This window comes from Rana temporaria, chromosome 1 (genome assembly GCF_905171775.1).
Source record: "Rana temporaria chromosome 1, aRanTem1.1, whole genome shotgun sequence".
NCBI classification, from domain to species: domain Eukaryota; kingdom Metazoa; phylum Chordata; class Amphibia; order Anura; family Ranidae; genus Rana; species Rana temporaria.
The window spans coordinates 364,605,961-364,627,248 of NC_053489.1; the positions used below are offsets into that span (position 1 = coordinate 364,605,961).

Consider the following 21,288-nt stretch of genomic DNA (forward strand, 5'->3'; position numbering starts at 1 on the left):
GACCCCTAGTGCTGTATACAACTCACGGAGTGAGCATTTTGCACCAGACAGTGGAGGAGCACCGACTCACTCCTGAGGTTATTAGGCTAGCGGACCAGCTGGTCCAGGGCCTCATATAGGTCTGTGATGCTTCATTGTATGCTGCGCCCTTGTTATGCAGGGCTTTGGTTTCAGAACGGTTTTATGCACACGGTGGTGTAGTGCCTAACTCCATTACTTGGCAGCAAGAGAGTCATTGGTTCGAATCCGGACACCGACGCCAATCTGCCTGGAGCTTGCATTGTCGCTCTCTGTGTCTGCGTGGGTTTCCTCCGGGTACTCCGGTTTCCTCCAAAAGGCATGTGTGCATACACCTACATAATATACATACACACTATGTGTGTGTATTATTTAGGGGCAACCCTCCTAGGCCGTCAAAGGCCCAGCTGGGGGACTAATCCGTCCCTGGGTGCGTAAGCCGATCACGCCGGCACCCAAATCCTGGCAATGTATGTAGCCTTCCCTCCCTGTCTCTAAGTGGGAGGGGCGGCTTGCAGGTTCACAATTCGGTAAAACCTCCCTGCTCTCCGACCAGTGGGTCTGCAAGGTGGTCTCTTCGGAGTACTAGATATGGTTTCCTCCTATCCACAGAACAAAGTTCTTTCCTCGTGTCTTCCTCTCCCGGCCCGTCAGTCTGCCTTGGGCAGTGTGGGATTTGCTAAGCTGCGGGGTAATTTTACCTTTCCTGCCGGACAAGAGGTTTGGGGTTTTCTATGGGCCTCAGGCCCTAAATACCTTTGTGAACGTTGGGTAGTTCCGCATGGAATCCATTTGTTCGGTGGTAGCTGTGTTCCATCCGGGGGATGCCCTGACGTCCTCGGTCATCAGGGACGCATACATGCATATCCCGTTTTGCGCATGTCACAGTGTTTTTTTCTGTGCTTCGTGATGGACTAACTTTACGGTTTAATTATTTTTAATTAAGAGCATTTTTCCCCAATAAAATTGCGTTTGAAAGACCACTGCGCAAATACAGTGCGACATAAAATATTGCAACAAGCACCATTTTATTCTATAGGGTCTCTGCTAAAAAAAAAAATATATAAAATGTTTGGGGGTTCCAAGTGTCAAAGGTTTAGTCTTTAAGTGGTTAAACTTCCCTCATCTACAGACAGAAGTTCATCCCTTTACGCTAAAAGAACGATATGTTTTTCTATAACGCTAAAACGCTCCTGCCCATTGGAATGAATGGGCACTGTGGCTATACCGACAGCAAAGCGCAGCAGCACTTTTAGCACCTGTGAAGACAATGGGGTGGGGGGGGGGTGGGTAGAATCACGATCCCAATTCTTTAACGATTAATTATGCAGCTCTAAAAACACATGCACATAGGGTAAAATAAAGTATTGAACACGTCACAATTTTTCTAGGTAAATTTAATTCTAGAGAAGCTATTGACCTGAAATTTTCACCACGTTGGTAACAACCCACGCAATCCATACATACATAGAAACTAAAATAATTTCTAAACTTATTTAAGGTAGGTGTAATAAAAATGAAAGAACACATGGAAAATTTATTGAAGGGGAGGTGCAAAAAAAAGTATGGAAAGCCAAGACGCCAGCTAAAATCAGTAAATAGAAAGCAATCCTGCCCCTTGTCAGCACAAATTAATATCAACTAGTTCAGCCCCAACTGATAATAAAACTGGCCTATAAAAAGGTGTCTCATTACCAAGGTCTTACACAAGAAACATCTCATGATGGTTAAAAGTAAAGACCTTTGCAACCTTCTTGTTGCAAAACATACCTGATGGCATTGGTTACAGAAGGATTTTTAAACCTCTGAATGTTCCAGTGAGCACTGTTGGAGCCATAATCCGGAAGTGGAGAGAACATAATTTCCCTTTAAACTGGCCACGACCAGGTGCTCCCCGCAAGATTTTTGACAGAGGAGTGAAAATAATCAGAAGAGTTGTGCAAGAGCCAAGGACCAGTTGTGGTAAGCTTCAGAAAGACTTGGAATTAGCAGATACAGTAATACAGTACAGTAATGCACTCAAGCGACATGGCCTGTAAGCACGCTCATCACGCAAGACTCCATTTGCTAAAGAAAAAGCATGTTGAAACTCAATTAAAGTTTGCTGCACAAGAACATTTAGACAAGTCTTTGAAATACTGGGAGAACATAGTCTGGTCAAATGAGACCAAAATTTAATTCTTTGGATGCCATTATATACACCATGTTTGGAGGTCAAATGGCACTGATATCACCGAAAAAAACACCATACCAACAGTGAAGTTTGGAGGTGGGAATATTGTGAGGTGGGGCTGTTTTATAGCATACAAAATCTGTTGCCATCTACCAGGATGATGGAGATGAAACAAGGGTGGGCATTTCAGCAAGACAATGATCCCAAACGCAAAGCCAAGGAAACTCTCAATTGGGTTCAAATAAAAAGAAAACGAAGCTGCTAGAATGGCCCAGCCAATCACCTGACTTGAAACCAATAGAAAATCTATGGAAAGAACTAAAGATAGAAGAGGACTACGGAACCTTTAAGATTTACAGACGTTGTAAAAGAATGTGCCAAAAATCACACCTGAGCAATGCATGCGACAAGTTTCTCCATTAGGGCTGTCGAATATAATCGATACATCGCGATTCGACCCCCGGCGATTCTGCATCGATGCGGTTGCTTTAAATAATCGATGCATGTTGATGACGTCATCGTCGCGTCCTGTCGCCCGCCGCGCAGAGCCGAGTGGAGTCGAAAAAACCCTAAGTTTTTTGGCGCCTTCTTTCCCGCCTCCCGCTGACGACACCCCCCTCCCCCTGTGTCGCACTCGTGAGTCGTGAGGAGGACTGGAGAGGAGATGGACGTGCATGCATGCAGCAGCACAGCGGACCTCGATCCCCCAGAGCGCTCAGAACTTTAGCTTTCCTCCTCGGTCAGCTCACTGTGTGCACAAAAAAAAACAGGCTGTCTTGCAGGGGGACAGAGGAGGAGGAGACCGTACCCGGCTCACACAGCAGGACTGGAGGAGACGAGTGAGACGCACGGGTCCCGAGCTAGGCCGCAGCCACCGCCCGACAGTGCCACACACTCAGACAGCAGTGAGCAGCAGTGGCAGGCAGCCCATGAGAGCACAAACTGGTTGTCTGAGAGGAGACCTTACCTGGCTCACAAGACTGGAGTGGACTGGAGAGTGAGACGAGACCCGAGCTAGGCCGCAATCGCCGGCCGCCAGTGCCACACAGACAACAGCACGCAGTGACTGCAGCAGCACACAGTAACATGGGTAAGTAACCCTTCTGCAGTTATTTTTGGGATTTTTATTATTTTTGGGGGGTGAGATGATCTGCTTCTTAAGCTTGACCATTATGAAGATTTATAATGGTAATGTAATAGAAATAATCCCCATTCCCCATCCCCACCCCTTTCTATTACCAACATTGCACAGTTGCACACTGTCTGTCTGGCATATCTTTGTATTACTGTGATGCATGTGATCACTCACTAAGACCTCTAACTTAGTTTACAGCATTGCAAAAAGCTGCCACTGTACTGTATTCAATGCACTATGTGCCTGCCTGGTTGGTTATTTAAAAAATAAAACATTTTGGCTGTTTTGTTCTGTCCCATACACCTTGAACTGGGTATTTTACAATTTTTAATTTTACCCCCCTTTTCACTTGCCAGTTTCGTGATGCAATCAATCGCTATCCTTTTTTTATTTTTATTTCCCTCAGCATGTAATGGAAACCTACACACTGCACACATTCTGATTGAGAGAGTGAGCAACTGAGCAATGGCATCACAAAGGCTTTTGCAGGGAGGAGAGGGAGACCAGACCATCCGTTACCCGGCTCGCAGGACAGGGAGCTAGGCCGCAGCTGCCAGTGCCACACACTCCGAGTCCCCTCATCATCACAGGCAGCAGGAGAGGAGACTCTGCCACCTTGTTGTGACAGATAAGTGACCATCACACAGATACACCACTCACAGAGACTGCAGCTGCTCACTGCCTGTTACTGTACCTAAAAAAAATATTTTTTACTTGTGTCACCTCACCTGTCCGTTTTTCCTCACTCCTCAGGCTCAGTCCAGTCCACCACAGGCAGGAGGAGAAATCGCTCCACCACCAGCAGCCAGCAGTGCCACCACCACCGTCGTCGTCATCATCGTATCATCATTAATCAGGTAGGTAAACTAATAAACATCATCTTTCACATTATATTAAATAACTATGTCATGAAAGGTTTAGTGAGTTTAAGTGACAATCACCAGACCAATACCATTGCCATTTAATTAATTATGGTTACGTTTATGACTGTAGGTCTGCTGGTGCTGGTCTATATCTCTATCTCTAATCTATTGAAATGAATGTTCTGTCCTGACCATTTGTCCAGTGACTGTCTTGTCTTAGTGATGATTGTTTGATCACAACTTTATTGATACTTTTTGATTTATGGTTTTGCTCATCACTGCCCCAGCCCCACACATGCTGCAGCTGCACTGCAAGGCAAGTGCATTGTGTGTGGGGCAGTAATGATGAGCAAAACAAAAAATCATCATATTACAATACAAACAAGGCAAGTATGAACTTGTGAATTGTGAATCAATCACCAAGACAAGACATTCAATGATGCATAAAACCAGAATGAAATGGGTGGCACTGGCATTATGTCATTTGGGGGGGGGGGGATGTTGGCGGGACATGTTGTTGTTGTGTTGTAGCAGCCAGTTTGCCAGTTTGTGATCTCAAATAATGCCAGTGTACCAGATTGGAGAAGGAGAGAGTGCGATATAACGTGACCGGCTGTCGCTGACTCTCTGAGACTGTCTGTTACCATTGCAATGCCAATGCATTGACCAATGACCATGACCATCAGTGCCACCACCAGTTGAGTTGACCAACCACCGGCGGCAGACGCAGTAGCACAGAAAAGATGAGGGCGCATTTTTGATGATGATAGTTGACAGCGACTGCAACTAGCAACTGCGTGTGGGGGTAGAATAATAAATTAGGATTTTACATATCACACAATTACATACTAGAAACTTGTTACTTTTTTTCTTTTTTTTTTTAACTGACAGAGTTTGACAACATCATCGTCACGTCAAGACTTGTGTCATCCCTACTCACAAATTCACATATAGATGGCATGCATTGCATTTGCTAGTAAATAAAAATGGCAGAAGTAGAACAAAAGGAACGAGAGATAAAAAATGCACCTAGCTTTTTAAAAGCAAACATCTGGGAACATTTTGGCTTTTATGAAAAAAGTGGAAAGCACGAATTGGACAAGTCATACGCTGTGTGTAAAATCTGTCACACAAAAATTAAATATCTAGGGAATACTACTAATCTGAGAAACCACGTCAGCCGTTTTCACCCAGAAATGCTAAAACCTACCACCACACCCACCACCACCAAGGAAATGAACCCAGATCAGCCAAGAATTGATGCAATGTTACAGTCAACTTTGCCGCCCAACTCTGAAAAGGTGAAGAGAATAACAAAAGCTGTGGCAGCTTTCATAGCGAAGGACCTGCGCCCTTACTCTGTTGTGGAAAACACTGGGTTTCGCTACAAGATTTCGCGTTACAAGATCCCGTCACAAAGTCACTTTACAGAAAACGTCATACCTGCACTCTACCACGAAACCAAAGCTCAGATAATTGCATCAATGAGCCAAGCAAGTCGAGTCGCAATAACGTGCGATTCCTGGACTTCAGTCACGACAGAGTCTTATGTTACAATAACAGCACATTATGTTAGTAAAGACTGGCAGATTTTGTCGCATGTACTGCAAACGAGAGCCATTTATGAGTCTCACATGGGTGCTCATCTGGCAGAGCTACTTTCTCATGTTATGGAAGAATGGCAGCTGTCCGATAAATCTGTAGTGCTTGTGACCGACAACGCGTCAAACATGATAGTTGCAGCTCAAGTTGGAAAATTCCCCCATGTGAAATGCTTCGCCCATACACTGAATCTTGCATCCCAGCGAGCGTTGAAAGTGGCCACTCTCTCTAGGCTTCTTGGCAGAGTACGACGGATATCCACATTCTTTCACCGCAGCACTAGAGCAAGCCACTGTCTAAAAGAGAAACAGAAATGTCTTGGCCTGAAGAATCATAAGCTGATAACTGATGTGCCAACAAGATGGAACAGCGCATACGACATGGTCGAGAGGTTCTTGGAACAACAACCTGCAGTCTGTGCCACCTTGCTGTCTCCAGAAGTCAGAAGAGGAGAGTCCGATCTCTGCACTCTAAACGAAACAGATGTGTCAAATGCAGAGGATGCAGAGTGCATTAAAGCCAATGAAGGATGCAACCATGCTGATGTCAGAAGAGCGCAATCCAACAGTTTCTCTCATTGCCCCTATAAATGCACAACTTCTCCAGAGCATGACAGACACGATGGGAGACACATCCATGATCCATGAGATCAAGAATTCTATTAGAACAGGTCTCCAGAAGAGGTACAGCAGTGAGGCCGATAAGAAGATCCTTCATACAGCCTCTGCACTGGATCCTCGCTTTAAGGGACTGCCTTTCATCCTCACAGATGAAGAAAGATTGGAGATATTTAAAGGAGTCACTGAGGAAGCTGCATCCTTGGAGGTAATTAAATTAATTTGAAGAATTCCATCATTCTTGAAACGACAGTAGCACTACCACGCTTCTGAATCTGATGCGGTGCGGGAACTGTACTGTCCGTTTCCTGTGCTTTTTCATCACCCCATCAGAATCAAAGGCATTGACATTTGTGTTTTTTACTTATTTTTTTTTTTTCCGTTTCTTTTTTGTTCAAACACAGATTACATCAGATGAGAGGACACAAGAGGATCAAGTGCCTAGAAGAAAACGAACTCTGGAAGAAGAGGACAGTTCACCCATCGAAGACAACCATTCTCCACCATCTCCTCCCAAAAAGGCCAGATCGCTGCTCGTGAGTTTGCTGGGACAGTCTTTCACTGACACTGAAGGTACAATAGAACCCAAAAAGACCCCCTATGCCAAGGCTGAGGAGGAAATGGAAAAATATTGTAAAGCCCCACCTCTGCCTCTCACTGAGGACCCTTTGAACTGGTGGCGTGAGCATGAGGTCATATTTCCCCTCCTTTCTCGGCTGTCAAAGCAATACTTGTGTATCCCAGGTACAAGCGTGTCTGCAGAGCGGGTTTTCTCCACAGCGGGAGATGTGGTAACTGCAAAAAGAAACGCCCTCAAACCAGACCATGTAGATCGGGCGTCACTAAATGGCGGACCGCGGTCCGGTTCCGGCCCCAGTGGCCATTCTACCCGGACCGCAGCCTCGCCTGTGTGTCTCTGTGGCCGGCTCGCCCGCCTGCCGATGCCGCTATATACACAGCATGGCAGGCGCAGCAGGTCTGTGCCGTCTCTGCACTCCCCCCTCCCCACACTGCCTGTCTGCCTTATTCACACAAACATGAATCACGACCGCGCTGGACAATGGGCGGGACTTTTTAAGTTAGAAAGTGGGTGATTGGTTGCTAGGCAGTGGGTTGGTCCCAGCAACAAATCACTCGCTTTTAATGGGAAAGGTCCCGCCCATTGTCCAGAGAGGCCACGCTCCATGTCCTGTGTGAATAAGGTAGGTTTTCTGTGGGGAGGGGGAGTGTTGTGCTGTGCAGGACAGGACAGGACAGGACAGGGGTTTGCTATTGAGAGGATTGTGATGGGGGGAAGTCAGTCTGCGATGGGGGGGGGTCTGTTATTGTAGGGAGGGGGTTGTTCAGTCTGTGATGGGGGGGTCTGTGAATTTGGGGGGTCCGTCTGATTGGTGGGTCAGTCTGTGATAGGGGGTCTGATTTGGGGGGGGGTCAGTCTGTGATAGGGAGATCTGTGATTGTGGGGGGTTCAGTCTAAGATGGGGTGTTCTGTGATTGTGGGTGGGGGGGTTCAGTTTGTAATTGGGGGGGGGGGGGGGTTAAGTCTGATTTGGGGGGTCAGTCTGTGATAGGGGGTCTGTGATTTGGGGGGTCAGTCTGTGATTGGTGGGTCAGTCTGTGATAGGGGGGATCTGTGATTGAGGGGGGGGGGGGGTTCAGTCTGTGATGGGGTGGTCTGTAATTGGGGAGGTCTGTGATTGTGGGGGGGGGTTCAGTCTGTGATTGTGGGGGGATCAGTCTATGATAGTGGGGTCTGTGATTGGGGGGTCAGTCTGTGATGGGGTGGTCTGTGAATTTGGGGGGTCAGTCTGTGATTGGTGGGTCAGTCTGTTATAGGGGGTCTGATTTGGGGGGTCAGTCTGTGATGGGGGGGATCTGTGTTTGTGGGGGGTTCAGTCTGTGATGGGGTGTTCTGTGATTGTGGGGGGTTCAGTTTGTAATTGGGGGGATCAGTCTGATTTGGGGGGGGGTGATTGTGGGGGGGGGTTCAGTCTGTGATGGGGTGGTCTGTGATTGTGGGGGTCCATCTGTGATTGGCGGGGGTCCATCTGTGATTGGGGGTCAGTCTGTAATAGGGGGTCTGTGATTTGGGGGATCTGATTTGGGGGGGGGGGGTCAGCCTGTAATAGGGGGATCTGTGATTGTGGGGGTTCAGTCTGTGATTGGGGGGTCCATCTGTGATTGTGGGGAATCAGTCTGTGCTGGGGGTGTCCATCTGTGATTGGGGGGGATCGGTATGTGATGGGGGTCTGTGATTTGGGGGGTCAGTCTGGGATGGGGGATCTGTGATTTGGGGGGGTCAGTCTGTAATGGGGGGTTTGTGATGAGGCAGGGGGATGTGATGTAAGGGGGGGGGGCTGAGGACACTGATGTAAAAGGGGTTCTATGATTTCTGCACTGGCAAAACACAGGTCTGTTTTCTATGTGTCCTGTTCACATTGAAACAGCGCCCCTGCGTGCTGAGCAGTGTGGTACAAAATGCATTCTGTTTCTATGCTGATCTGTGCTGCATAAAAATGAAAGAAATGTATTTTGAGATTTTTATGTCGATTTCGGTGGTGTGTGGGTCTTAAAGATGTGTGGTGGGGGGGCGCTGTGAAGTGGAGGATATCATGTGGCGTCATAGCACCAATATGACATTCGGACCTCCGCTGGAAGAGTTTTTTTCCGTCCGGACCCCCGTGAATTTTAATTCACTACCCCTGATGTAGATCAATTGGTGTTCTTACAGAAAAATCTACACGTTCCCAAATGCTGAGCAGTGTTTTTACATTTATATATTTTGTTTATAGCATTGTCTCTGCCACTGAAATGTTTATTTCTCTGTCTCACCTGCCAGACTCCCCTTTTCCCCCTTCCCCTCCCTTTTTCCCTCTCCCTCCTCCTTTCCTTTTTTTTCCCCTCTCCCTCCTCCTTTCCTTTTTTTTCCCTCTACCTCCTCCTTTCCTTTTTTTTCCCTCTCCCTCCTCCTTTCCTTTTTTTTCCCTCCCCCTCCTCCTTTCCTTTTTTTTCCCTCTCCCTCCTCCTTTCCTTTTTTTTCCCCCCTCTCCTTTCCTTTTTTTTCCCTCTCCCTCCTCCTTTCCTTTTTTTTCCCTCTCCCTCCTCCTTTCCTTTTTTTTCCCCTCTCCCTCCTCCTTTCCTTTTTTTTCCCTCTACCTCCTCCTTTCCTTTTTTTTCCCTCTCCCTCCTCCTTTCCTTTTTTTTCCCTCTCCCTCCTCCTTTCCTTTTTTTTCCCCCCTCTCCTTTCCTTTTTTTTCCCTCTCCCTCCTCCTTTCCTTTTTTTCCCCTCTCCCTCCTCCTTTCCTTTTTTTCCCCCTCTCCCTCCTCCTTTCCTTTTTTTTCCCTCTACCTCCTCCTTTCCTTTTTTTCCCCTCTCCCTCCTCCTTTCCTTTTTTTCCCTCTCCCTCCTCCTTTCCTTTTTTTTCCCCCCTCTCCTTTCCTTTTTTTCCCCCCTCTCCTTTCCTTTTTTTTCCCTCTCCCTCCTCCTTTCCTTTTTTTCCCCTCTCCCTCCTCCTTTCCTTTTTTTTCCCCTCTCCCTCCTCCTTTCCTTTTTTTTCCCTCTACCTCCTCCTTTCCTTTTTTTTCCCTCTACCTCCTCCTTTCCTTTTTTTTCCCTCTCCCTCCTCCTTTCCTTTTTTTCCCCTCTCGCTCCTCCTTTCCTTTTTTTCCCTCTCCCTCCTCCTTTCCTTTTTTTTCCCCCCTCTCCTTTCCTTTTCTTTCCCTCTCCCTCCTCCTTTCCTTTTTTTTCCCCCCTCTCCTTTCCTTTTCTTTCCCTCTCCCTCCTCCTTTCCTTTTTTTCCCCTCTCCCTCCTCCTTTCCTTTTTTTTCCCCTCTCGCTCCTCCTTTCCTTTTTTTCCCTCTCCCTCCTCCTTTCCTTTTTTTTCCCCCCTCTCCTTTCCTTTTCTTTCCCTCTCCCTCCTCCTTTCCTTTTTTTCCCCTCTCCCTCCTCCTTTCCTTTTTTTTCCCCTCTCCCTCCTCCTTTCCTTTTTTTTCCCTCTCCCTCCTCCTTTCCTTTTTTTTCCCTCTCCCTCCTCCTTTCCTTTTTTTTCCCTCTCCCTCCTCCTTTCCCTTTTTTCTCTGTCTGTCTGAGTGTCTCTGTGTCTGTCTGAGTGTCTGTCTTTCTACCCCTCTTTCCTCCCCCTCCCCCCCCCCCCCCCCCTTTCCCTTTTTCCTCCCCCCCCCCCCCCCCACTTTCCCTTTTTCCTCCCCACCCCTCCCTCACGACGAGTTCCTCCGTCGCTGTCATTGTCAACAAGACCAGTTACTTAACGGTTAACGCCAGTTATGCCACTCTCGTCCTCAACGGAACGCACTCAGTCACTGTGACTGCCTGGTGGGGTGCCGTGGCACTGGCAGTGGCAGGCAGCCTGCAGGTGACTGGTCGTGGCAATTGCAAACAATCAATGATCATCAATGAATGTAACACATATTGTTGTAATATGTATAATATCATAAATTCTAAGTTCACTGTGATGATTCATCAGAATACAGGGATGGACTGGCCATCGGGAGGACCGGGAGATTCCCGGTGGGCTGGTCCCTCAGTGGGCCAAATTTCAGTGACAGCTCCGAGTCTCTGCACTCTGCTGACCGCTGCTTATCAGAGTCAGAGTACTGTATACGCGAGGGCTTGCTGAGCAGCAGCTTGTGTGGGCTATTTTCGTTCCCGTACGCTGCTACGAGCTACACTTTTTACTGCAGAGGGAGCCGAGTCAGCCGACATCTCTCCACGCAGTCCCCGGCTGCCTGGCCCCGATACACATACATTGCAGACTGCAGAGTGCAGTGGAGAGAACTGAGCCCGCCCCCTCCTTCTCCTGCTGTGTGATGTTTCCTGTGTACACAGAGGAGGAGGAGGCTCACCACGCTGCCGAGTCAAAGCTGCTCGGAGACTGCCTGAACAACTGCAAAGTAAGTTTTCCAGAGGTGGTGGAGAACAAGCCTACAGTTCACTTTGAGTGGTTTGGGGGGGAGAGGATATGTTTTAGGGGGCACTTTAGGACTTGTGCTACAAGGGGGCTTGTATATGAAATCCACCCCCCTTAGCACATATCCTCTCCTTCCCCCCTCAAATCAAAGAGATACTGTCTGCCACAGAGGGGGGTGGCCCTTGGCACCCCACAAGTGATGTGCACAAATGCTCCAGGTGCCCAAACTAATGCCCCCCTTCCAGCCAAGTTAGTGCAGCAAAGTGAAAAACACAGGAACACGTTATGCGATCTGTGCAATGCACATGCGACCCGGGTGCAATTTCAGCCCAATTATGTCCGCACACTCTCTGACCCTCTCCTGTAGTATGTTTGCAGTCTCTGACCCTCTCCTGTAGCATGTTTGCAGTCTCTGACCCTCTCCTGTAGCATGTTTGCAGTCTCTGACCCCCTCCTGTAGCATGCTTGCAGTCTCTGACCCTCTCCCGTAGTATGTTCGCAGTCTCTGACCCTCTCCTATAGCATGTTTTCAGTCTCTGACCCTCTCCTGTAGCATGTCTGCAGTCTCTGACCCTCTCCTGTAGTATGTTTGCAGTCTCTGACCCCCTCCTGTAGCATGTTTGCAGTCTCTGACCCTCTCCCGTAGTATGTTCGCAGTCTCTGACCCTCTCCTATAGTATGTTTTCAGTCTCTGACCCTCTCCTGTAGCATGTTTGCAGTCTCTGACCCTCTCCTGTAGCATGTCTGCAGTCTCTGACCATCTCCTGTAGCATGTCTGCAGTCTCTGACCATCTCCTGTAGCATGTCTGCAGTCTCTGACCCTTGCCTGTAGTATGTTTTGCAGTCTCTGACCCTCGCCTGTAGTATGTTTTGCAGTCTCTGACCATCTCCTGTAGCATGTCTGCAGTCTCTGACCATCTCCTGTAGCATGTCTGCAGTCTCTGACCATCTCCTGTATCATGTCTGCAGTCTCTGACCGTCTCCTGTATCATGTCTGCAATCTCTGACCGTCCCCTGTATCATGTCTGCAATCTGACCGTCTCCTGTATCATGTCTGCAGTCTCTGACCATCTCCTGTAGCATGTCTGCAGTCTCTGACCATCTCCTGTAGCATGTCTGCAGTCTCTGACCCTTGCCTGTAGTATGTTTTGCAGTCTCTGACCCTCGCCTGTAGTATGTTTTGCAGTCTCTGACCTTCTCCTGTACTGTGTCTGCAGTCTCTGACCCTCTCCTGTAGCATGTCTGCAGTCTCTGACCCTCTCCTGTAGTATGTTCGCAGTCTCTGACCCTCTCCTATAGTATGTTTTCAGTCTCTGACCCTCTCCTGTAGCATGTTTGCAGTCTCTGACCCTCTCCTGTAGCATGTCTGCAGTCTCTGACCATCTCCTGTAGCATGTCTGCAGTCTCTGACCATCTCCTGTAGCATGTCTGCAGTCTCTGACCCTTGCCTGTAGTATGTTTTGCAGTCTCTGACCCTCGCCTGTAGTATGTTTTGCAGTCTCTGACCTTCTCCTGTACTGTGTCTGCAGTCTCTGACCCTCTCCTGTATCATGTCTGCAATCTCTGACCGTCTCCTGTATCATGTCTGCAATCTGACCGTCTCCTGTATCATGTCTGCAGTCTCTGACCATCTCCTGTAGCATGTCTGCAGTCTCTGACCATCTCCTGTAGCATGTCTGCAGTCTCTGACCCTTGCCTGTAGTATGTTTTGCAGTCTCTGACCCTCGCCTGTAGTATGTTTTGCAGTCTCTGACCTTCTCCTGTACTGTGTCTGCAGTCTCTGACCCTCTCCTGTAGCATGTCTGCAGTCTCTGACCCTCTCCCGTAGTATGTTCGCAGTCTCTGACCCTCTCCTATAGTATGTTTTCAGTCTCTGACCCTCTCCTGTAGCATGTCTGCAGTCTCTGACCCTCTCCCGTAGTATGTTCGCAGTCTCTGACCCTCTCCTATAGTATGTTTTCAGTCTCTGACCATCTCCTGTAGCATGTCTGCAGTCTCTGACCATCTCCTGTAGCATGTCTGCAGTCTCTGACCCTTGCCTGTAGTATGTTTTGCAGTCTCTGACCCTCGCCTGTAGTATATTTTGCAGTCTCTGACCTTCTCCTGTACTGTGTCTGCAGTCTCTGACCCTCGCCTGTAGTACGTTTTGCAATCTCTGACCCTTGCCTGTAGTATGTTTTGCAGTCTCTGACCTTCTCCTGTACTGTGTCTGCAGTCTCTGACCCTCGCCTGTAGTACGTTTTGCAATCTCTGACCCTTGCCTGTAGTATGTTTTGCAGTCTCTGACCTTCTCCTGTACTGTGTCTGCAGTCTCTGACCCTTGCCTGTAGTATGTTTTGCAGTCTCTGACCCTCGCCTGTAGTACGTTTTGCAATCTCTGACCCTTGCCTGTAGTATGTTTTGCAGTCTCTGACCCTCTCCTGTAGTACATTTTGCAGTCTCTGACCCTCTCCTGTACTATGTCTGCAGTCTCTGATCCTTGCCTGTAGTATGTTTTGCAGTCTCTGACCCTCGCCTGTAGTATGTTTTGCAGTCTCTGACCCTCGCCTGTAGTACGTTTTGCAATCTCTGACCCTTGCCTGTAGTATGTTTTGCAGTCTCTGACCCTTGCCTGTAGTACATTTTGCAGTCTCTGACCCTCTCCTGTAGCATGTTTGCAGTCTCTGACCCTCTCCTGTAGCATGTTTGCAGTCTCTGACCCCCTCCTGTAGCATGCTTGCAGTCTCTGACCCTCTCCCGTAGTATGTTCGCAGTCTCTGACCCTCTCCTATAGCATGTTTTCAGTCTCTGACCCTCTCCTGTAGCATGTCTGCAGTCTCTGACCCTCTCCTGTAGCATGTTTGCAGTCTCTGACCCCCTCCTGTAGCATGTTTGGAGTCTCTGACCCTCTCCCGTAGTATGTTCGCAGTCTCTGACCCTCTCCTATAGTATGTTTTCAGTCTCTGACCCTCTCCTGTAGCATGTTTGCAGTCTCTGACCCTCTCCTGTAGCATGTCTGCAGTCTCTGACCATCTCCTGTAGCATGTCTGCAGTCTCTGACCATCTCCTGTAGCATGTCTGCAGTCTCTGACCCTTGCCTGTAGTATGTTTTGCAGTCTCTGACCCTCGCCTGTAGTATGTTTTGCAGTCTCTGACCATCTCCTGTAGCATGTCTGCAGTCTCTGACCATCTCCTGTAGCATGTCTGCAGTCTCTGACCATCTCCTGTATCATGTCTGCAGTCTCTGACCGTCTCCTGTATCATGTCTGCAATCTCTGACCGTCCCCTGTATCATGTCTGCAATCTGACCGTCTCCTGTATCATGTCTGCAGTCTCTGACCATCTCCTGTAGCATGTCTGCAGTCTCTGACCATCTCCTGTAGCATGTCTGCAGTCTCTGACCCTTGCCTGTAGTATGTTTTGCAGTCTCTGACCCTCGCCTGTAGTATGTTTTGCAGTCTCTGACCTTCTCCTGTACTGTGTCTGCAGTCTCTGACCCTCTCCTGTAGCATGTCTGCAGTCTCTGACCCTCTCCTGTAGTATGTTCGCAGTCTCTGACCCTCTCCTATAGTATGTTTTCAGTCTCTGACCCTCTCCTGTAGCATGTTTGCAGTCTCTGACCCTCTCCTGTAGCATGTCTGCAGTCTCTGACCATCTCCTGTAGCATGTCTGCAGTCTCTGACCATCTCCTGTAGCATGTCTGCAGTCTCTGACCCTTGCCTGTAGTATGTTTTGCAGTCTCTGACCCTCGCCTGTAGTATGTTTTGCAGTCTCTGACCTTCTCCTGTACTGTGTCTGCAGTCTCTGACCCTCTCCTGTATCATGTCTGCAATCTCTGACCGTCTCCTGTATCATGTCTGCAATCTGACCGTCTCCTGTATCATGTCTGCAGTCTCTGACCATCTCCTGTAGCATGTCTGCAGTCTCTGACCATCTCCTGTAGCATGTCTGCAGTCTCTGACCCTTGCCTGTAGTATGTTTTGCAGTCTCTGACCCTCGCCTGTAGTATGTTTTGCAGTCTCTGACCTTCTCCTGTACTGTGTCTGCAGTCTCTGACCCTCTCCTGTAGCATGTCTGCAGTCTCTGACCCTCTCCCGTAGTATGTTCGCAGTCTCTGACCCTCTCCTATAGTATGTTTTCAGTCTCTGACCCTCTCCTGTAGCATGTCTGCAGTCTCTGACCCTCTCCCGTAGTATGTTCGCAGTCTCTGACCCTCTCCTATAGTATGTTTTCAGTCTCTGACCATCTCCTGTAGCATGTCTGCAGTCTCTGACCATCTCCTGTAGCATGTCTGCAGTCTCTGACCCTTGCCTGTAGTATGTTTTGCAGTCTCTGACCCTCGCCTGTAGTATATTTTGCAGTCTCTGACCTTCTCCTGTACTGTGTCTGCAGTCTCTGACCCTCGCCTGTAGTACGTTTTGCAATCTCTGACCCTTGCCTGTAGTATGTTTTGCAGTCTCTGACCTTCTCCTGTACTGTGTCTGCAGTCTCTGACCCTCGCCTGTAGTACGTTTTGCAATCTCTGACCCTTGCCTGTAGTATGTTTTGCAGTCTCTGACCTTCTCCTGTACTGTGTCTGCAGTCTCTGACCCTTGCCTGTAGTATGTTTTGCAGTCTCTGACCCTCGCCTGTAGTACGTTTTGCAATCTCTGACCCTTGCCTGTAGTATGTTTTGCAGTCTCTGACCCTCTCCTGTAGTACATTTTGCAGTCTCTGACCCTCTCCTGTACTATGTCTGCAGTCTCTGATCCTTGCCTGTAGTATGTTTTGCAGTCTCTGACCCTCGCCTGTAGTATGTTTTGCAGTCTCTGACCCTCGCCTGTAGTACGTTTTGCAATCTCTGACCCTTGCCTGTAGTATGTTTTGCAGTCTCTGACCCTTGCCTGTAGTACATTTTGCAGTCTCTGACCCTCTCCTGTACTATGTCTGCAGTCTCTGACCCTTGCCTGTAGTACGTTTTGCAGTCTCTGACCCTTGCCTGTAGTACGTTTTGCAGTCTCTGACCCTCTCCTGTAGTATTTCTGCAATAAAGGAGGGCAGAAGCATGAATTAAAAATGTACTGCCACTGCTGGTCATGGTCACTGATGAAATAATGTTTTTGTGCGTGTTTGCAAAATTAAAGTGGGCCGGTCTGGATGAAGTCCAGGGCCAAATTTTTGTCCCAGTCCAACCCTGTCAGAATATATGATATTATTCTAGCTTTTAGCAGCAATGGAGTGAAGAGGAGATGGAGAATGGTTTTCTATTATGTGTCTGTCCGTCCGATCCATTTAGTATTTTTTACATTGACGTGTTTTTTTGTGTTTTCCCAATGTGTCTGTCATGCTCTGTGAATTTCTGACTCTGTTTCTAGGGGTTTAACCTTCAACCAAAATAATTCTGTATTTAAATCCAGACAACTGACGCCCGCCAAGCCACCAGAGGAAGGCAAATCCTTGAAAGAATAAATTGAAACTTAAAACCTGGAGTAAATCTTTATTCACACAAAAAAAAAAAAAAAAAACACACCGACCTGACCTCATGTCTGATTGTCTGTGGCTGTGCCACATTGCCCGCTTGTCTCTGACCTGCTGTGGCCTGCCCTTTACCAATCATGATTCAGTGTCATGTGTGTTTTCTTTTTTTTGGTATTCTGTGGTGACTGTTTGTGATCCCATAAAGATTTGTCCAAGGTTATTAGATTCAGTTGCCAATTTTTTCGGTCAAGGATATTCCAGCTTCCTCTAATGGTGGCGTGGCTTGGCTTCAGTTACAGGTGTATGTATCGTGGTAGAGTGCAGGTAAAATTTTCACTGAGTGACGACAAGCTTTTCAATTTCTAGCACTGGGGAGAATGGTATTATTTTTGAAGATTGTGTCGGACACAATCTTCAAAAATGTGTCCATTCCATTGAATTTTCAAACTTGATGTACTGTGACTGTCTATCTCTTTGAATGTCAATTTTTAGGGGGGGCTCAACTTAACCCTCAGCCAAATATTCTAAAAGTGTATTTATTTAATTACAGACAACTGACGCCCGCCAAGCCACCAGTGGAAGGCAAATCATTGAAAGAATAAATTGAAACTTAAAACGTGGAGTAAATCTTTATTGGATCAGACAAATACACATTCACACAAACCAAAAAAACACACACACACACACACACCGACCTCATGACGTCATGTCTGACTATGGTGGCTGTGCCACATTGCCCGCCTGACCTCAGCCTGTGTGGCCTGCCCTTTACCATTATGATTCAGTGAGGAGGATGTGTGTTTATTTTTTTTTCTGGTATTCTGTGGTGTGTGTTTGTGATCCCATAAAGATTTGTCCAAGGTTTTCAGATTCAGTTGACAATTTATTCTGTCAAGGATTTTCCAGCTTCCTCTAATGGTGGCATGGCTTGGCTTTAGTTGATGTATCGTGGTAGAGTGCTCACTGAGTGCTCAGTGCAGGTATAGTTTTCTGTAAAGTGACAACTCTGAGAGCTTATAACACTGATCTAGACGTACCCATCTGGTGGTGGTTCTGGTGGTGCCAAAACAATCACGTTGAACCAGGAAGTTCTGCAACACAGACATTTCCTGACTGGCAAACATCACAGTGAGTGAACCTATAACACAGTCACTGACTGTGTGTTATAGGTTCACTGACTCACTGTGATGTTTTCCAGTCAGGAACTGGAAGTGCTTCTTTTTTTGAAGAGATGTAGGTGTTAGTGGTACGGTTTATTATTTTATATAATATATAGTAAAACTATTGTAAAACTTATAAACTAACTGCACCAGCCAGGCCAGCACAACAGTTTACTGTTACAGACAGTACTGTTTAAAATAAATACTGTGTGTTGTCTGCTGCACTGTTTTGTTCATTCAGACTTTGCTATATGATATGCAGGGAACTTGGTATGAGTTGTTTAAATAGCAGATACAAATAAATATTGTTATTCAATTTCTGAGTGATTGAATTCATTTTTTGATGAAAACTTGAAAACCATGGGCACTTGGGTAATAATCGTGATGCATCGCCGAATCGAATCGTGGACTTGATAATCGTAATCGCATCGAATCATGAGACCAGTGAAGATGCGCAGCCCTATTCTCCATACAGGAGGAGTCTTGGAGTGGTCTTTACCAACAAAGGATTTTGTACGAAGTATTAAAATACATTTCAGTTGGCGTGTTCAAGACTTATTCCCTGTGTCATTCCAGTTTATTACACATACCTTAATTTCTGAAGTTATTTCATGTGTTGTTACCAACATGTGATGAAAATTTCATGTCAATAGCACCTTTAGAAATGTACCTTGAAAAATAGTGACGTGTTTAATACTTGTTTTACCCGATGTATATTTTTTATATATAAAATACAGATTCTTTACATGCATGTGAAAAAGTTGAGAATTGGCAGAGTTTTGAAGTGGTTTATGAATGCAAATAAATAAGACTCCATAATTACAATTTCATATAGGTTTACCTCAATGTAGGTCTCATTATTACAGGCCTCTGTAAATATGCTGGGGGGAGAACAAGGGCAGTTTTCACCCTCTTCTGTCACACATTCATCCTTCTCCAGCAAAGTCATCAAATAGCGATCTATGATGAAAAGAAAACAATGAGATGCCCATCACCAAGTAATCTTTTCCCATGACTGGCCCTGCATTTATTTTTTACTTATATAGTGTTGCCAATTTACGCAGCGATTTACACATATAATGCACATGCATCACATGGCAGTAGTGACGTTGCATTTTTGTTTTATTATCAACTTCCTAAAGCCATCCTGTCAGGAAAATAAAATTGGCCAGAAATATATCCCTGTAAAGAGAGTAAAATACTACTTTTCCCGCTACCTGCACTGCTTTGTTAAATAGAAATCTTCCCATGAGGTCTGCTGATAAAATGACACTTGATAGTATCGATTTCCTGCAGTCAGTGGATCCTCTCTGACCCTGTGTGTAGCCACTAAAGAACTCTTCTTTTAGGGATTGTGATGCATTTGCCTATATGTCTCAGTTTAATTCTCCCTGCTTGCCCTGTGTGATTCAGTCCTCGGCTAACAGGTTATTGACGTGCTAATGTCCCCTCACTATTTCTAAAGGTTAATTGATCTATTGTGTTGTGTGAAGGAGATCTGTGTTTAAGTGGCTTGTGTTAATTATTCTGATTGCTCCATTGTGGTAATTATCTCTTCTATATGCGGGGTCGAGCTGTCTAGTTAATGTATTCAGTACAACTAGTAATCAGCGTCATTGATGTCATTGTCTAAAGAAAATGTGTTTTCAGCATCGGCTCCGTCGTGTCTGCCTAATCATCTGTATGGAAGCCCCAGTGTGAGGGGGCGGAGATTTGTCATTGTAACAGTTTTGGAAATTACATATAAGCTCTGTGTTATAACATTAAAGTCTGTCTTGTTCTAGCAGTAAGCCTGGACTCATGTGTGGCTTAATGGGCGATCTCAGGAATATTCCTCCTTGTGGAATATTGGGTGATGTTCTTATGGAAGAAGGGAATCTTTGACGGGGATATCATACCAATACCGTCACAGGGATATATAGAATTTCAAGGCAATTTTCATTACCAGACAGACACCCTAAATGGTGACAAACTGTAAATGCTCCACTAGCATTTTCTTTATTCATGCGTGTTGTGGATGCAGGGGTCCACTGGGAAAAGCCATTAAAATAAGTGGCGTAGAGCACCCCAAATGTGATGTTACACATGAACAACATGAGGTGTGCACTCAGCTTCTCAGAAAATTATTTTAGATCTGATGCTTGACAGGCACCTGTGTAGTGTGTGAGTGCAGCTCTAAATCAAATTTACTGGAAGTGAACAGGTTACTTGAGTCTGGGGTCCTCATATGTATTGACATTCTCAGCCATATAACAAGTGTTTGAGTTCAATGACTTTAGGGGGCCCATTCACACTCCTGCGCTTTGGTAAGGCGCAATATGCTGGTGAGACGTGGCTCTCAACAATTTTCTGTGTGCGTGTGCTTTGCAGCTTGTCCTCTGTTCATTCCTTTGGTTGAGCCTAGGTTCACACTGCTGCGAATTCAAAATCGCGGTAAAATGCGCGATTTTACCGCGATTTCGCGGCCGCGATTTCGGCCGCAATTTAATGTAAATCGCGGCCCGAAATCGCAAAAAGTAGTACAGGAACTACTTTTTGAAATCGCAGATGCGGCGTCGCACTGATTAGGACAGTGCCATTGCCGACAATTGCCGCCTATTTGAGATGCGATTTGACATGTCAAATCGCATCTCAAATCATTCCAAAATCGTACCCAGTGTGAACCAGGGCTAACTGTCAGTTTCTTTCAATTTCAAGGGACGGTTTTGGACTCAGCCCCGTCACCTGCTTTTAGCCCACCCCCCCAAACAAGTGCAGTGTCATTAGATCACCGTCACTTCTGATAAATACAAAACTGCAGAATTAGCAAGATCAGGCCTGATCTCTGCTAGCACTAGCAGGTAAAAAAAATAAAAAAATAAAAATTGTAGCAGTTTAAGCAGTCCCTGACAGCCAGGTGGTCTTTTTTCTGTGAGTCACACTAGGTACCTGGAAATTTAGTGGCCAAAATGTCCAAAGAAAGGTACACTAGTGAAGAGGCCTACAGGATTCTGAGTATGTCAGATGAGAGTGAAAGGGAAGCCTCACTGACAGAATCAGGCTCAGAATACGAACATGTAGAGAGCAGACACACCCTGACAGATAGTTCAGACGATGGAGAAGAGGTCCCTGCTAACGTTAAGGCCTACCTGACTTCATGCCCGGGTTCCTTAGGTGCATTGATAGCTTAAACAAACTATTAGATAAGCACCTGAACGACCACAACATACAGGGATATACAATGTAATACTGACATATAGTCACACACACATAGGTTGGACTTAATGGACTTGTGTCTTTTTTCAACCTCACCTACTATGTAACTATGGCTTACTCTTATGGGCACGGAGTATATTTACCCACACAGACCCCATACT

At 46.6% G+C, this 21,288-nt stretch overlaps 2 protein-coding genes across 4 annotated transcripts in view; one reads left to right on the forward strand and one right to left on the reverse strand.

Annotated features, from left to right (window-relative positions):
• Nucleotides 1–21,288, reverse strand: part of R3HDM4 (R3H domain containing 4) — a 78,901-nt gene that overhangs the window by 45,666 nt on the left and 11,947 nt on the right. For all 3 annotated transcript variants that reach the window (XM_040322164.1, XM_040322154.1, XM_040322161.1), the window contains exon 3: nucleotides 18,774–18,892. In XM_040322164.1, the coding sequence (XP_040178098.1) occupies nucleotides 18,774–18,892 (119 nt within the window). The remainder of the gene's footprint in view (nucleotides 1–18,773; nucleotides 18,893–21,288) is intronic.
• Nucleotides 4,090–6,832, forward strand: LOC120910387 (E3 SUMO-protein ligase ZBED1-like). Its single transcript, XM_040322145.1, has 3 exons — nucleotides 4,090–4,183; nucleotides 5,081–6,616; nucleotides 6,813–6,832. The coding sequence occupies exon 2, from the start codon at nucleotides 5,176–5,178 to the stop codon at nucleotides 6,436–6,438; it is 1,263 nt and encodes a 420-aa protein (XP_040178079.1). The 5' UTR covers nucleotides 4,090–4,183; nucleotides 5,081–5,175; the 3' UTR covers nucleotides 6,439–6,616; nucleotides 6,813–6,832.